The sequence below is a fragment of the Lottia gigantea genome (assembly GCF_000327385.1).
Source record: "Lottia gigantea unplaced genomic scaffold LOTGIsca_46, whole genome shotgun sequence".
NCBI lineage: Eukaryota > Metazoa > Mollusca > Gastropoda > Lottiidae > Lottia > Lottia gigantea.
This window is the reverse complement of record NW_008709614.1, coordinates 1,674,521-1,691,542: the sequence shown is the minus strand read 5'-3', so window position 1 is coordinate 1,691,542 and position 17,022 is coordinate 1,674,521. Positions and strand designations below refer to the sequence as shown.

General features: G+C 30.5%; 2 protein-coding genes across 2 annotated transcripts in view; both read right to left on the bottom strand.

The window, feature by feature from the left end:
- The window catches only part of LOTGIDRAFT_178957 (hypothetical protein), a gene marked incomplete at both ends in the record, with an annotated part of 9,600 nt that extends 3,355 nt beyond the window's left edge, over positions 1 to 6,245 (bottom strand). Inside the window, 2 exons of the mRNA XM_009061206.1 lie at positions 1,957 to 1,960; positions 5,301 to 6,245. Coding sequence (XP_009059454.1) covers positions 1,957 to 1,960; positions 5,301 to 6,245 — 949 coding nt within the window. The remainder of the gene's footprint in view (positions 1 to 1,956; positions 1,961 to 5,300) is intronic.
- Positions 6,246 to 9,643: 3,398 nt separating this feature from the next.
- Positions 9,644 to 14,718, bottom strand: LOTGIDRAFT_56299 (hypothetical protein; the record flags this gene model as incomplete). The annotated part of the gene is made up of 6 exons (XM_009061053.1): positions 9,644 to 9,824; positions 10,235 to 10,277; positions 10,597 to 10,679; positions 12,101 to 12,201; positions 14,110 to 14,189; positions 14,649 to 14,718. Coding segments are annotated over 6 exons (558 nt in total), but the record flags the coding sequence as incomplete, so codon positions are not given.
- Between the last annotated feature and the right edge of the window lie 2,304 nt (positions 14,719 to 17,022).

The following is a 17,022-nucleotide window of genomic DNA, read 5'->3' as shown; positions in this document are numbered from 1 at the left end:
CACCATGAAATTCATGGGCAACATATATGAATGTCCAATAATCAAGCATTAAATGTTGACAAAAACAAATAATTAAAAACTGGATTTCCTTATACAGAAAGTTAAACAAAACAAATCTCTGGAAGTGTTCATTTATAGTGTTCAGATTTTGCGTCAACAAAAAATAATTACTATTATGTTAGTATATAAGAAAAGAAAGGTTAATTTGCTTAATTACTCATTTTTTAAAATATATATTTACATCTCTAAATATCAAATGAATAAATCATTACATTTTCATTTCTTCTATGGTCAAAAATCTCAACATGAACAAATTTGAACGAATATTATTGAAATTCATACAGATAATGGTCTATACTATGTTGCTTGCCTTAATTTATCAAATTCATCTCCAATAGTTTCAAAATGGATAACGAAAAGTATTTTCTGATTTTTATTTGGACCATTATTAATATTATATCCATATAGTAATACAAGACAGCTTAAGGCTATAACAAGACCATGAAAAGCAAACTAAACAAGAATATATCACAGAGTTAGTGAAAAAATACTTCAAAATATCTTGACTTCAAGGTTTTCTCTCTTCCATTGGAAGTTTCAAGTCAACCTATCATACTGTTTGTTATAAGACATAACTCAAGATATTTGAAGGGGGTGGCAGATCAAAACAAAAAGTCATGATATAAAACCAAATCTTTCACAGAATGATAACTATGATAAAAAAGAAGGGATTGAAATCATGATAGATATAATATGAATCTTGATGAGATAAAAAAATTAAATAAATCTTAAATGGATTGTAAAGACATTTTTCAACGTATGTGTAACAGGAACACAACATTTCAGTGGAATTGCAAAAACAACAGACTTCTGACTGAAAATTGGAATGATGCAAATAGAAGCCATAAATCACCTTAATACACATAAAATGTTTCAAAATTTCTTATGTTATAATTCTTTTAATTCGGCAATCATCATTATGCAAGGATTGCATGGTCATGACTTTCATATTTGTTACACTGTTACATAAATATTGAATAATATGAAAGGGGATGATATTGAATATTGGTATGATCTGCCACTTTGGTACCAGACAGACTTACAGGATATCTAATGTATCAACTGTAAGTCTTTACCTTCCTCACCCTCCTCCTGCCATGGGTGGAGCATCGGGAGCACCTGAAATATTTAACATACGATATCACATTATAACATAAATATCAAGTTTCAAATATCAATTATGCATTGCAGATTTCAAAAGGATTCCAAAGCATACAAAATTGTAATCGCGTGGCAATGTCACATTTTTAGAATTTCAATTTTTACTGAATCTAGATTTGGAATAACTTTTAAAATACACTCACAGCATCACAAAAGAAATAGTAATTTATCTTATGACTGAAAGAGCATTAATATCAATATTACATATCTTTTTCATCACAATAGTTTGATACATCATCAATCTATACTAATTAAAAACGGTTAAATATCTCTCTTGTCAACCAAGAAATGCTGACAGATGAACAGGGGAGATTGCAGTTTACAACTTATACTAGAAAATAAATCACCTACCTCCACCACCTCTAAATCCACCCATTCTTCTCCTAGGTCCACCAGGTGGTCTGAAATTGTTCAATGTTACATATATATACATAGTCAAAACTTACCAGAATCAGTACCACAATCAGTAGAAATAAATATTTCACAAGATTTCACCTGGCCAAATTTCAGAAGCACTGGCCTCAGGACTCTTTTAGAGGAAGATTCAGACTCTTGCCTAGCAGTTTACAATCCAACTTGCTACAGACTGAGCTATTCCACTGTCAATGATATAGTATCAACTGTAAATGTAGATTGCTATTTATATATACTATATAGATTCTAGACAATATACTTACCCACCACCACCAGGTTTTCTATAATCTGAGGTATAACCATTTCCTGCTTTAGTTTTACCAGGCTGTAAATACAACAACACAATTTAAGAGGTACCAAAAAATGTGTACAATATAAGTCATTCTAATTCACATCTTTCCAGAATTAATATTGTTATTTAACTTTTTTTCATTTATTTATTTTAGTTTATACCATAACTATACTTTATATATAAATTTACTTTTATTACTACAAAAAAAAAGTATTTAATGTATTGCAAATCAGTAAAACTGTCATATTAAGTAGCTGTGAAAAAATATTTGATCCTATGACTGCTGCTGTATCTTAAAAAACAGAAACTAAAATGAATTTGTACTTACATCATACATGGTTTGGAAACTGAAAAAAATATTGAAAAAAAATGACTAGCTTATATATTCTCAATCTGTTCTCTATAATATTCAATAAAAGTAACAGTAAGACTGTCCAGCCATTTAACAATGTCTTCCATTCTCATCAATTGAAAAAATTTCAAGAAACTTGTGTACTTACAATAAAACTATAAAGTTGATTATTCCCCAGAAAAACTCTGGAATTATAGATAATCGCCATATTGATCTTTTATCTACTACTTTGCCTGTATTTAAAAAAATATATATATTCAACCAAGGCATCTTTAGCTACTAATTACTACTAGCTATGATTAAGAATTCATCTTCAGCAGTGCAGAGAATTGCCAAATGTGACTACACCGAGACCCCACACTGACACAGAGCACCATTTGGGAATTAATATTTCAGGTTACATTATTGGGATGGGTAAAGCATGATTAAGAAAAGAGCATATAAGAGGTATATAATATAACTAGTACAGTGGTGTAACCTATTTTCGTGGATATAAGGATTCAACACCAAATTTTTTTAAGTCTAAGATGCTTCCTCGGATATTCTACAAAATAATAATAATTGGTTTGTTTCGATTTTCTTTATCAATCCTTCACTTTGACCCATATTTCATGAGCAACCAACTCGGCAACGGCCACAGAATGCGTCACCCATTTTCATGTACAATGTTTGATCTATAAATAAATCGAAAAAAACACGTTGTATGGATACCGGGTGGTATAATTAACTTCTCTTAGTATTTATCTTTGATATCAATTCATTATAACTAGTGACAAGTTCTTCAAAGAATCACGATTTTAAAAAAAATAGTGACTGACAAAATAAGATACGTAGCGTGATTTATTGCTGAAACTACATAAGAATATGGCCCACTTTGTGTGGGAATCATGTGACTTCATTCATTGGACTACATTCTAGCAGACGACATAAATATACCATTTGTCTTAGAATATCTTTGAGTCCATAGAAATATAAGGTACATTATTCTTACTTTTAAAATAGACACATTTCTCTCCAAGAAAATTCATGCGAAAATGACCTAGGCCTACTTTTCTGACCGAAAATTCCCTCCATGAAATCCATAAAATCATTTTCACAGTTAATGTTTTTTTTTTTGAGAGCTTAACATATTCATCAATCCAGAAGACAATCTCTGATTCTCAGTAGTATTTTGTATTGGTATTTCAATTCATGTGAAAATAATTGCCAAAATTTAATTCTGAAACAGTGTAGTTAGAGTGAAAGTCAAGTGTGGCCTGAAGTCGTGAAGCAGTAGACATGGGAAAGTAATTGCGAAGTGAGCTGTCTTTTGATATTTGTATTGAGATAAATCTATACACAGATTCGACAGTCATCTTTTCTTGAAAAATAAGGCTTGATATTTTCCTTCTTGTAATAAAACACTGAAAAAAGATCAAAATTACTACCTTCTGACACGTACACCATTGCGGATGTTGATAAGGGAAGACAACTTGATTCAACAGGAAATAGACTTGGTTATTAGGGCAACGCGACAACATGTAAGCATTCGGCAACTTTCGGCAATTTCCGTAACTGAATCTACGTTAAAGGGGCAATAAGGACTCACTCCACTAAAACATTTTATGCAAATGAGAATGTAGTCCATGCTATTTTTAGAAATCTTCTTTCTCTCTCCCTTTTGGGGTTTTTGCCTGCCTATTTTGGGGTAAAATTTGGTCTAGATTTGGAATTTGATGTCTGAAATTGCATTATCTTTCAGATTTTGTGAGATGATGAGAGACTTAAAGGCGGAAGGCTAATTCTAAAAATAGTCGTTTTGTGAAGTGCCAAACTCTAGTGGATGAGTATAACCGGTAGTAGTCTACTTTCAATTTTAGTAGCTCAAAATTTTCATGGTCATCATATAATGAATTTTTTAGGAGACATTGAGAATTGGTCAGGCTTTCATTCGATATATTGGAAAGCTTTCAACGAGATTTCTGGAAAAAGTTATAGAAGGTTGAATTTCGTGTTTTAACATGGGAAGAGATGGCAAATGAATTAGTGGAGTGAGTCCATAATATGCAAGATTTTTATTATTAAAAACATTGTAAATTATAAAAAAAAAAGTCTTCTAAAGTAGCCTATGCAATTAATATCTATGTATTACATATAATATATAATATTATATAACATAGATGAATTTGTTTTGTAAAACGGAGCGTGCTACGTAATAAAACACGGAAAAGGTCTAATGCCTGCATGGTTCCATGCATGGTAAACGCTTGTTTACGTACTATTCTTATGCGACCGCACATATTTGCTGGTGTCACACGAAAGTTATACGCGTAATATTTTCTTCTCGGCAATTTTATGGAGAGACATTTTCAATAATATGTATATTTTTTAATTGTACTATATAATTTAAAATAATAAACAAACAAGATTTTAACAAACATTTAACATTTTAGGAACACCTATACACATAACAAAACACTATTTCAAATATTACATTCAAAACCATGAAGGAAAGGTGTTCAAAATTCCTGAATAGATGGGAATTAAATATATTCCTCGGCGTTCAAAAATACAACGGGTCTTAAAAATAATGTACTGAAGTAAATTTGGAGCCTTGAACAGCTATTTTAGTTTTCAGTAGGCCTAACATTTTGTGGCATACTTGTCGGCATGAAGTGTGTAAAATTTTTTTTATGCCTACATTTATTTTTGTTATTTAAGACTTAGTGGGTGCAGTATTACTGGAATAAAAAATCTTGTTCAATGTAACATAAAAAAAGAATAAATATAATAAAATATAGAAATAAAAGTTTAAGATTTCTCTCCAATTCGTTTTAACCTAAGATCACAAACAGACAAAATTTGACAGCTGGGTTGCTGATCATAGGAACAGTGTCTTTCACATCACTGAGCAACAGCTGCACTATCTACCTGACCAGTTACTATACAGCCAGCATCAACTATCAGACCTTCTATCTGACCATTCTGTCGGTTCTCGGAAAGCATGGCTGAAAACAAATCTAATGGTATGTGTTGCGTGACTTTAGAAACAGCCATAACAGCTTCTGTTGCCTGTTTTAACTTTCTTTTGGCATTGAACTCCTTTATCTGCTCTATTGCTCCTTCCATGTGCTCTGCTTTAGCTGCAATACCTCTAACCCAAGGATGCTTCAATGCCTGTTTAGCTGTTAATCTCTTTTTAGAATCCATATGAAGCATTTTCCGTATTAGATCTTTAGCATTTTCACTTACATTATCCCATATTGGGGAAGGAAAAGAATATTCCCCTTTTATTATCCTTTTGTACATTTTCTTTTCATTATCTTCATAGAAAGGCTCGTAACCACTGAGTAAGATGTAGGTTATAACACCCACGCTCCATATATCCACTGTCTTTTCATATTTCTTTCCTGAAAGAATCTCCGGAGCGCAGTACCCAGGGGTACCGCAAATTGTGCTCATTTTCACTTCGGGTTCAATGATTTGAGAAAGTCCAAAATCAGCAACTTTTAAAGGAGAGTTTCCTTTCAAATCTGCATAAAGGATATTTTCTGGCTTTAGGTCCCGATGAACCACTCCGTTATCGTGAAGGTGGTCGACGGCTGTCAAGATATCAAGAACCGCCTTAGCTGCATCTTTCTCGGAATAATGTCCAGTAGTGACGATACGATCAAAGAGTTCTCCACCGGTTACCAATTCCAAAATCATTATGATTCGATCCTCTGTCTCGAAAACTTCCTTCAGACGCACTACATTTGGATGACGGATTTTTAACAATATTCCAATTTCGGTTAAAACTATTTTCTTCTGCACATTTTTTCGAATTATTTTAGCCGCCCAAAATTGACCAGTTCCTTTGTGTTGGCATTTGTGCACACTAGCTGTGGAACCTTGCCCTAAGTCCTTGCCTTGGCTGTATTCATCTTCGAAAATTCGATCTTTGATGCTTTCTTTAATCCAATAACGTATTCCGCCGTTGGTAGCCATTTTACTAAATATAGTTTATATTAGTGTTCAACTGTAAGAAAGATCTACACAATAAAAAGTCGATAACTAAATGATTGACATTCTATTATTTGCGGTTGCCATAATAAACAAATCTTACTTAGGGTTGCCATTGCACGAGTTATCTCGCCTAATTGTATTAATCTCTTATGGCGCTGATCATGAACAGTGATTATAATCCCGTTGTGTAATATACACAATATATCATGTACAACTGGATATACTCACTTCATTGCACTATTACTCTTTGATTAGGTGTAAGAAAAGTTACTGGAGAAAGCAATGTAATCTACACCAGCAATATACGTAATGCGTATTAAAAAGATAGCTTGCCAGGCAAGGTAACATACGCCCACTATCAACTGATAACAATGTCCGTAGTGGTTTAATATGTGAAACCAATTGTCCGATTATTACTAATTTCAAACTTTACTGAAACATATTTCCAGTTTCATTAAGGCAAGATAAAAAATGTAGTCTCTATCAGGCCTACAAGCCAAATAAGACGCATTAAATTAATTCAAGGACAATAAATAACTCTAAAACCATTCATCCAATTATTACCATTTTTAAACATGATATCTCATCAATTAGGCTATATACATGTATACCAAGTTTCATCGTGATCAAAAACTGCACCCTGTATCATGGCTACAAGCCAAATTTGAAGCGTTTTTACTGTCATTTTTCAATGTTAGTAACTCCACAATTACTGTTCATACGATTACGACCAAATTCAAAATTGACAGAGATCTCATCAATATATTTTCAAGTTTCATCAAGATCGGATAAAAACTTAATCTCTAGGGTGCCTAAAGGCCAAATTCGACGTTTTTTTTTTTTTAAGTCAAGGGCAGTAACCCTGAAATCATTCATTCAATCATTACCAATTTCGAACTTGACCGAAATCTCAGCATTATATACATACACGCTTAGTTTCATACAAGGCAAATTAACGCATTTTTACTTACTAAGTCAAAGGCAATAACTCTGAAACCATTCATCGGATTATAACCAATTTTGAACTTGACTGAGATCTCATCGATATATACAGGCATACCAAGTATCATGAAGTCAGATAAAAGCTGTAGCCTCTATCGTACATACAACAAATGTGGACGGACATCGGCGACAGCAATATAGGTGCACATTTTCATGTGGGCGTATAAAAAGTAGCTTTGAACATAAAGATGGCTTTCAAGACAAGGTAATATACGCCTACTGGCAGCTTTGATTTTAAATAAATATATTCCGCAGTACAGTAATATTCAAACGAAGACATACACTTCTTTTTAACTTTTGGGGCGATACTGTATAATATTATCAAGTTTCGTCAAAATCTGCCAATAAATGCACCTTCTAGAGTGTTTACAAGCTAAAAATTGAACGCGTTTTCAAGAACAAAGGCAATAACTCATACTAATATTTTCGATTATTGATTTTCAAAAGAGTTCATCCTTTAGTGATAAAAAAACACTCACACCAAGTTTCATCAAAATCCGCCAAGAATTGCACCTTCTAGAGTGTTAAAGAGCATTTCAAGAACAAGGGCGATAATTCATATTAAATGTTTTTCTATTTTTCTGATTTTCAATAGGGTTGATTCTTGGGTCATTAAAAACAATCATACCAAGTTTCGTCATGATCATCCAAGAATTGTGCTTTACAAGCAATTGTGTGTGACGACAATATACATCCCCCATTTTCATCTGGGCGTATAAAAAACGTTCATTGAAACATTGTCAATATCGAACTTGTTAAAGATCCCATTCTGTATATCTACATTGAATGAAAAAAGAATCTTTTAGCCTGCTTACAAGAAATAGGAGCGTCGACATGTGGCTGTTCAAAAATGAAATAAAGTTGTACATGGCTCCAGAAACTAATGCCTAGCTAATATTGCCTACAAAAAATAAAGTAGTGTGGAATATGCACATGTACTACAGGGGAGGGGAAAATCTTTTTGAAAAACAAGGGCAATAACACTTATTATGTATTTTCCAATTTTGATCAGTTTCATCATTGGGTGATACATGTCTAATTTACTTAGCAGCTCTTGTTTCTTTTGCATATAATGAAATGTTTAGAATTACTGTATAAGACTAAGAGAAAACAACAAAGAAAATACATAAAATGGACGCAGAAAATCTGATTGATTTAAATTTGTGTCACCTTAATGAAAAATGCAAATCTGAATGATTTTTTTAATGTTTTTTTCTGCATTCATCATCTGACAAAATTGTTCTACATATCCTGTTCTGTTTCGTATAATATTCAACCAATAAAATGCCATGTTCAATTCTAGGATATTCATTGTAAGAGGGACATTTTTTGTAGAAAAAAATAAAAAAGAAATATGCCCTTTATGTATCTGAAAGTTAACTAAAAAAAATCCAGACATTAATAAAACGCCAAAAACATATAGTAAGATTTTTTAAGTTTGTTATGCGTTTTAGAAGCTGTTTGAAAACTACTGTACAGATTTGAGTAAAATAAACAAAAAATATCTCTCCTCCGTATACTAAAGATTTTAACAAACAATATCAAGCCATTATCAAGCCATACACAAAAACTAGGTCAAACTGCTTAATAACCGTTTTAAAACAAATTCAGTTTGATCAAGTAGATATAGACATAAATAGCATACTTTAGATATGTTTTATGATGTTTTTGATAATGAAAACTTTTTACAAAAAAGTGGACTATCCCTTTAAGCATTGACTTGTATCTCCTAACCACTTGTAACAATCTACAACAAAATCTCGTTAGATCATAGATGGCAAGTGTAGTAAACTAAAGAAACTTAAGATTTTGATCTTTCTTTCACAAATTAGCAAAAGACATATATATCTCTATTAATCATAGCAGCATTTAATTATTCTGAGTTACTTCCATGACATCATCTTCATTGGCTGCTCCTTCATCTACTACTTCTTGCCATTGTGTTGTCCATTGTTGTGGATCACTTATGTCATATATCTAAATAGAAAGTATAATACATTGAATGTATCAATAAATACAACTGCATCATAATTATTTTAAGGACATTTCACATATTAAAGAATTTTAAGGAGCTTTTCTAGCTTTTTTTTTACATATACAGGGAAATTCATTTACATCCATTTTTCAATTAGATATCTGTGATTTCTGTAATTATGGAAATGCTTAATGACAAATATCACTTTCTGCTAAAAATTGAAATGGTGCAGCACAAATCAATGCCATTAGTGTTCCAGCAACAACTAAAAAGTTGAGAAACCATCTTCACATCCTTTAAGAAAATACTGATAGATACCAATTATACCTTAAATGGATTATTTATCAATTTAGATGAGATAAGTGATAAATTCACTGTATTTCTACTGATCTGATTTTGTTCCTACCTCACTGACAAAATGAAGAATGTTATTTTTGGATGTTTCTGCCTTTGCCCTCTGTCCCCATTTAAAGTCATAAACTAAAGGATCTGTCTGTGGTTGTTTGATATATTCTAAATAAGCCTGTCTAACAAATTCTTGTGTAACTAATTTCTTCACATCTCCAAATGTTTCATGATGAACTCTACAATAGAAAAATATGAAAAGATCTACCTAAAGTAAGTGTAAGTATAGATGTAATGATAGAGTAGATATTCAGACCATTATAAACATTCTCATATGCATTTATTACCTGTTACAATAAAATTTTCAACTAGATTGCAAACCAGTACTTTTACAATCTGTAATAACTGCATATAGGATTGTTTATAATGTCTTTGACAAAAAGGTTGTTGTCACTTCAAACCTTTCTTTACATTTCTAGACAAATCATTTTTGCATTAATCTAAAATTTAAAAAAATGCAGTATCATCAGGTATAAGATTATCGAGACAGAAATTAGGTTTATTTCAGGAAATTCATTCCCCTTCCATTCTCAAATCTTGATGCTCTAATACAAAACAAAGAGTTATTCCAGCAATTAATTAAACTTACTCTGGATCAATACCTAATTTCTTCAATGTATGCCATAGTTCAGCTGGAATAAAATATATATGTAAAAAATAATCAATAGTCTGTTTGGATATATGATTGTTATCTAGTCATTAAAATAGGGAATTATTTTATGAATATCACTGAACAGGAGGTAAGAATCAATGGAAATGAAATGAATGGAGTTTTACGTCCTACTTTTCTGTACCATGTTAAGAATCAATGGAGACACCAAAACCTTGAAACTGATAGAGGTCACCAAAATTATTTCCGAACTTACAAATAATTTCCAGGACTGATTCTTAGTAATGGCTCTCAGTTTCTAAAATGTTGTTATTCACTGTGAATAAGATTTGAAAACTTACAATCTTGCATGACATTATTATTCATAAATATCAAACTCAATATAATGACTAATAACCCAGTATGACAGTTGTCTTCTTCAGGCCTAGAAATAGTAAAGATATTTTAAATATTCTAACAACTAATATCTTGAAAACTTTGAATTATGAATCTGTATTGGGAATTGGTGAAATCAGTATAATAATTGGGTATATAAATCTTCATACTACGGTGGCTTGTGTACGACATCGTTTTACTTTTTTAATTTTGAATTAAAAAACTGGAATATAATTATAAAACATAATTTTGAATTAAAAACTAGTATTTTCACCCGGGTGAAAATTAATTTTCACTCAGGTGATAATTCAATCATATTTAATTAAAAACTTGAATTTCCACCCAGGTGAAAATTAAAATTTAACCAAGGTGATAATTCTAGAATTTTGAATTAAAAACTTGAATTTTCACCTAGGTGATAATTCAATAATAGTTAATCAAATACTTAAATTTTCACCTGGGAGGAAATTAGTTTTCACCCAGGTGATAATTCAATAATATTAGATTAAAATTTTTGAATTTTATATATATATTTCAAGTCTATTTTTTAAAGAAAAAAAAATTTTAGCAGCAATTTTATATTTGAACAGAAAAGTGATTAGAGATTAAACGTCTAGTGTTTAGTCAATCTTGACCATACCGCTATGTATAATACACGTGACTACGAGCTAACCACTTCATAAAGAATCATTAACCTTTTTCCAACAAAAAAAAAGAAAATTGGAAAAAAATAATTCAATATTATGGAATTTTCACAGTGGTGAAAATTAATTTTCACCCGGGTGGAAATTCAAGTTTTTAATTCAAAATTCTAGAATTATCACCTGGGTGAAAATTAATTTTCACCCAGGTGGAAATTCAAGTTTTTAATTCAAAATTATGTTTTATAATAATATTCCAGTTTTATAATGATGTCCTATATGAACCACCGTATCATACCGACCTGGTCCATTATTAATTATCGAAGATTTAAAACAACATGTAACGCACGTCTGAATACACATCATCCTGATGGGATGGAAATTAAAAAAGATGCCATTATTTCGTTTATTATATATTACCAAAATTTGAACTTGATCTTAATTACATTAAGCACATAAGAGTTCAAGAGTCAAATTCAGATAAAGGAAACTGGCTAGGCAAGGTAACAAAACAATTCATCAAATTATAACCAAATAAAAACATGAACAAGGTCTCATTGATGTATACACAACAGCAATAACTCTGAAACTGTTCATCCGAATATTACCAATTTCTAGCTTGACCAAGACCTCATGAATACATACATGCATAACATGTTTCATTAACATCATGTAAAAATTGTAGCCCCTATCGTGTCTGCAAGAAATGTGGACAGACGAACCAGGGATGACCAGGTCAATAAATATCTACATTCTACAGTTTTTATGAAGGTGATTGCGCAGGCGACGGATGGACAGACAGACATTGAAGTGTATGAAAAATACTTACCATAAGATATGAGGTTTCTCAACATCATTTTCATATTTACTGACCAATATATAACTTCCCTTGTGTTTATCTTGTAATTCTACTACATCAATACCAAATACCTACAAAATAAAGCAAAACATAGGCTTGCGGCAAGTCTACATGCTACACTATACTTACTTGTGGGCGTATAATTAATTTACAACTATCATCATATACATCAGTATCTAATATAGAATGATATACAACTATCATCATATACATCAATATCTAATATAGAATGATATACAACTATCATCATATACATCAATATCTTATATAGAATGATATACAACTATCATCATATACATCAATATCTAATATAGAATGATATTCAACTATCATCATATACATCAATATCTTATATAGAATGATATTCAACTATCATCATATACATCAGTATCTAATATAGAATGATATACAACTATCATCATATACATCAATATCTAATATAGAATGATATTCAACTATCATCATATACATCAATATCTTATATAGAATGATATACAACTATTATCATATACATCAATATCTAATATAGGATGATATACAACTATCATCATATACATCAATATCTAATATAGAATGATATACAACTATCATCATATACATCAATATCTAATATAGAATGATATACAACTATCATCATATACATCAATATCTTATATAGAATGATATACAACTATTATCATATACATCAATATCTAATATAGAATGATATACAACTATCATCAAATACATCAATATCTTATATAGAATGATATACAACTATCATCATATACATCAATATCTAATATAGAATGATATACAACTACATGCATCACCATATACATCAATACACAATATCAAATGATATAGCTATATGATTTACTACATTCATCATCAACCTCAATATCTACAATATAGAAGATTATAGCTAAATGATCTTTTACAGTCAACAAATACCGATATACCAATTTCTACATTTAAAATATTATAACTAAATGATTTTTTACAGTCATCAAATACATTTACGTGAGTTAGAGTGACATAGCTTAATGATTTATACAATCATCATATACATCAATATCTACAATTAAAATATTATAACTAAATGATTTGTTACAATCATCATGTACATTTACATGATATAGAGTGACAAAGCTAAATGATTTTATACAATCATCATATACATCAATATCTACAATTAGAATATTATAACTAAATGATTTGTTACAATCATCATATACATTTACATGATATAGAGTGACAAAGCTAAATGATTTTATACAATCATCATATACATTAATATCTACAATTAGAATATCATAACTAAATGATTTGTTACAATCATCATATACATTTACATGATATAGAGTGACAAAGCTAAATGATTTAATACAATCATCATATACATCAATATCTACAATTAAAATATTATAACTAAATGATTTGTTACAATCATCATGTACATTTACATGATATAGAGTGACAAAGCTAAATGATTTTATACAATCATCATATACATCAATATCTACAATTAGAATATTATAACTAAATGATTTGTTACAATCATCATATACATTTACATGATATAGAGTGACATAGCTAAATGATTTTATACAATCATCATATACATTAATATCTACAATTAAAATATTATAACTAAATGATTTGTTACAATCATCATATACATTTAAATGATATAGGGTGACACAGCTAAATGATTTAATACAATCATCATATACATTAATATCTACAATTAAAATATTATAACTAAATGATTTGTTACAATCATCATATACATTTACATGATATAGAGTGACACAGCTAAATGATTTAATACAATCATCATATACATCAATATCTACAATATTATAACTAAATGGTTTTTTACAATCCTCTGTATATCATGTTATATTAATTATGTAATACAATTCTTTATTTCTTGGCTTATCCATAGATTTTTCAATGAATTATTCTTACACTAATAGTGAAGTGAAGTATTTTACCTCTGACAGTTTTTCTGATGCCCTTTTCATTACAAGGGGAAAAGCCTTACTTGTATCTTTCAGTACAATTTTATTTATATCTGGAACAAAATTTATTTAGGCATCATTAAATTTATAAATTTGAAATGCTCTGTCAATGAAACACTTCTAACATTTTTGGCCTAAAGGGATGTAGTGGTCGCAAAATTATCTTTCCCACAAAGTTACATAATTTCCCTGCAATTCTACAAAAATATACATCATCTTGCTTTTTTATTTCTATTCCAACATGTAAATTATAAACACTACCATGACAACTTCTGACATTACTTCCCTTGAGAATGCAACTTCCAACTAGTGACAATAAACCTCCACTTTAGATTTTTGTGAATTGCAAAAGAATTAAATATCAGATTTAAATTCTGTAAAGTACCACAGATAGTTGAATTCGAGCTTTATCATTTCCTATAGGTAGTCAATCAATTGATAATATGAATAACTATGAATAGCTGTGTAAATTCCTTCTATACATTCTACATAACAAAATGAAACAAACTTACCTAGTTTTTTAATGGGATATTTTTTCTGATCCATTATGAGTAAATACTGGACCAGGTCATTAACCTGTAATAATTTGTTATTAATGACATGATTTCAAGTTAACTATTTTTGCAAGTACCAACTATCGGGGTAAGCTTATATTTTCAAATATTTATTTCATAGACATAAAAGAATTTTTGTTAAAAAAACAAGGACTGTTTTTGAATATTTAGATAGATTAGATATATTCTGCAGTTAGAGGGAAACTGAGTGGTTCTTGGCTTTCTTAATGCCCAACTGATCGTGAGAATACTACTTCTCTGACAGACAAATCTGACAAGTATTGTACTTTTGCCCTTAAATATTTTCGCAAATCTTTCATGTCGAATAAAGAGATGTTTCTACCAAGTACCAAACAATCAACATTGTTCTGCACTAACTAAGACTATATGTGGACAAAAATGAAAAAGGATATTCAAAAAATATTGACAATATGATCACACTTTCATATATCATAAAATTGATTACTAGACATATTTTTGAACAGTTTGTATATAAAAATATAATATTTGAAAAATGTAATAAATAGAAGTGGTAATTTTATTATTATCACCTTCAGTTCCAATTCCTTTTGATCTAATTTCGATGCAGCTTTTTCTGCCTGAGTTAATGAAACTTGTGATTGGGCAGCTTGACTCTGTTGACTTGATTGTCCTTGTGAACTTGATGGGCCTTCATCCTGAAATAATTAAAATAAATTATAAAAAAAAATGATATATCAATATGTAGAAAAGACATAGAAGCAGTGAGTATAAACCCTAGCTAGTGTGAAGACTTTTTACATATATGCAAGACTAAAATCCGTATTTGGTCATACTCTACTATAGAAGTATTGACCTAAGTCACAAGAAGTGTACATTGACTCAGAGAATTTTTGCCATTACCAGGTGCAGTGCAACTTTTTTTTGGTGTGATTTGAATAAAAGGAAAGAGGTTTTTGAATCATTTCCATACAATCCATTATAGCCTAGCCTATCATCAGTCAAATAACTCTTACAGAGAACTTTGTTGAAGACCTCCCTCTTGGCATTATAACAGAGAATAGCCTATAGATAAAATTTTATCAGCCGATGGCTCCCTTTTCGTCCTCTTTTAAACCTGTGGAATCGCAGACTTCCAATCCCGCGGGAAGATAACTGAAGATATGATTAACCAGACTTTTAAAATGTCTGGTAAACCTAGAAACTTAGAAACTTTGAAAACCCCTTATTTAACTGCGTACAAATTTACAACCACAAATGAAATAACAACACGTAACACGCTTTTATAGACGTACATAATTTGAATGAAATGAAACATTTTCCTTTTTGTAATTTTTAGTTCATTTACTGACCCTCTGTATACGTAGAATTCTTGATTTAGATTCATTTTCTTTTATTTTCATAAGTATGCGTTTCGTTCTAGATGAATTAAAGATGGCCCAATGGCACAGTTTGGCTTTATGATAACATGTATAGTTGATTAATGATTTGTTCCTCGCGGATAGTACATGTATCAGTTTTCTGTAGGGAATCAACGTATCCTATATTATCAATAAATTAATAAATAAAATAAATAATTAAAAAATACTGGACAGGTTTTGGAATTGGGCTTATTTTTGTTCAGATGAAATAATGGGAGGGGGGGGGGGGGGGAGGGGAGTCGATTTTATCATACTAGGCCACTGCTTCTATTAATTATTAGAGAGCATCTCTTATAAAACATTATACCATGCCTGTGTCAGGATTTATGAATATATCCTTGAAGGAGTCAACAACTTTGTAAACATCAATACTTCCCTTTAACGCTGGGTTTGGTACACTGTCTTTATGTGGCAGTGAAATTGCTCAGGGTAGCAAGATGGATTGTCGTCTGCTAGGCGTTCAAATCCTCCTCAAGATAAGGAAAGTTCTGATGCCTGTGTCAGTGCCAATCCGGTGTCGCCTCTCAACTCCTAATTCCATAATCAATGGTATTTGATCATACTAGGCTAGTGCTTCTTTAAGAGAGTACTGATATCTCTTATAAAAAACCTTATACCATAATCAAACGTATGTAAACAACAGCCCCTGATTAGACCATTAATTTTGTACAATTCTATTGGCTGGGTTAGGTTTTTTACTTTGGCCTGATTCCGCTGAAGCTGTGAATTATATTTATTTAAAATTAGGATATGTTCTTAAGAAAGATTAAGAGTTTGCTTTACACTATCTGATCATAATCAAAACTGTTCCTTGAATGATACAAATACCTAAAAAATCTGCAAGTTGACATGTCTGGAAAGTTTACTTTAAACTAGAAGAAAAGTCAAATGATGTGTGCTTTTCTTGTTACAGGGTTTAGTTTATAATCAAG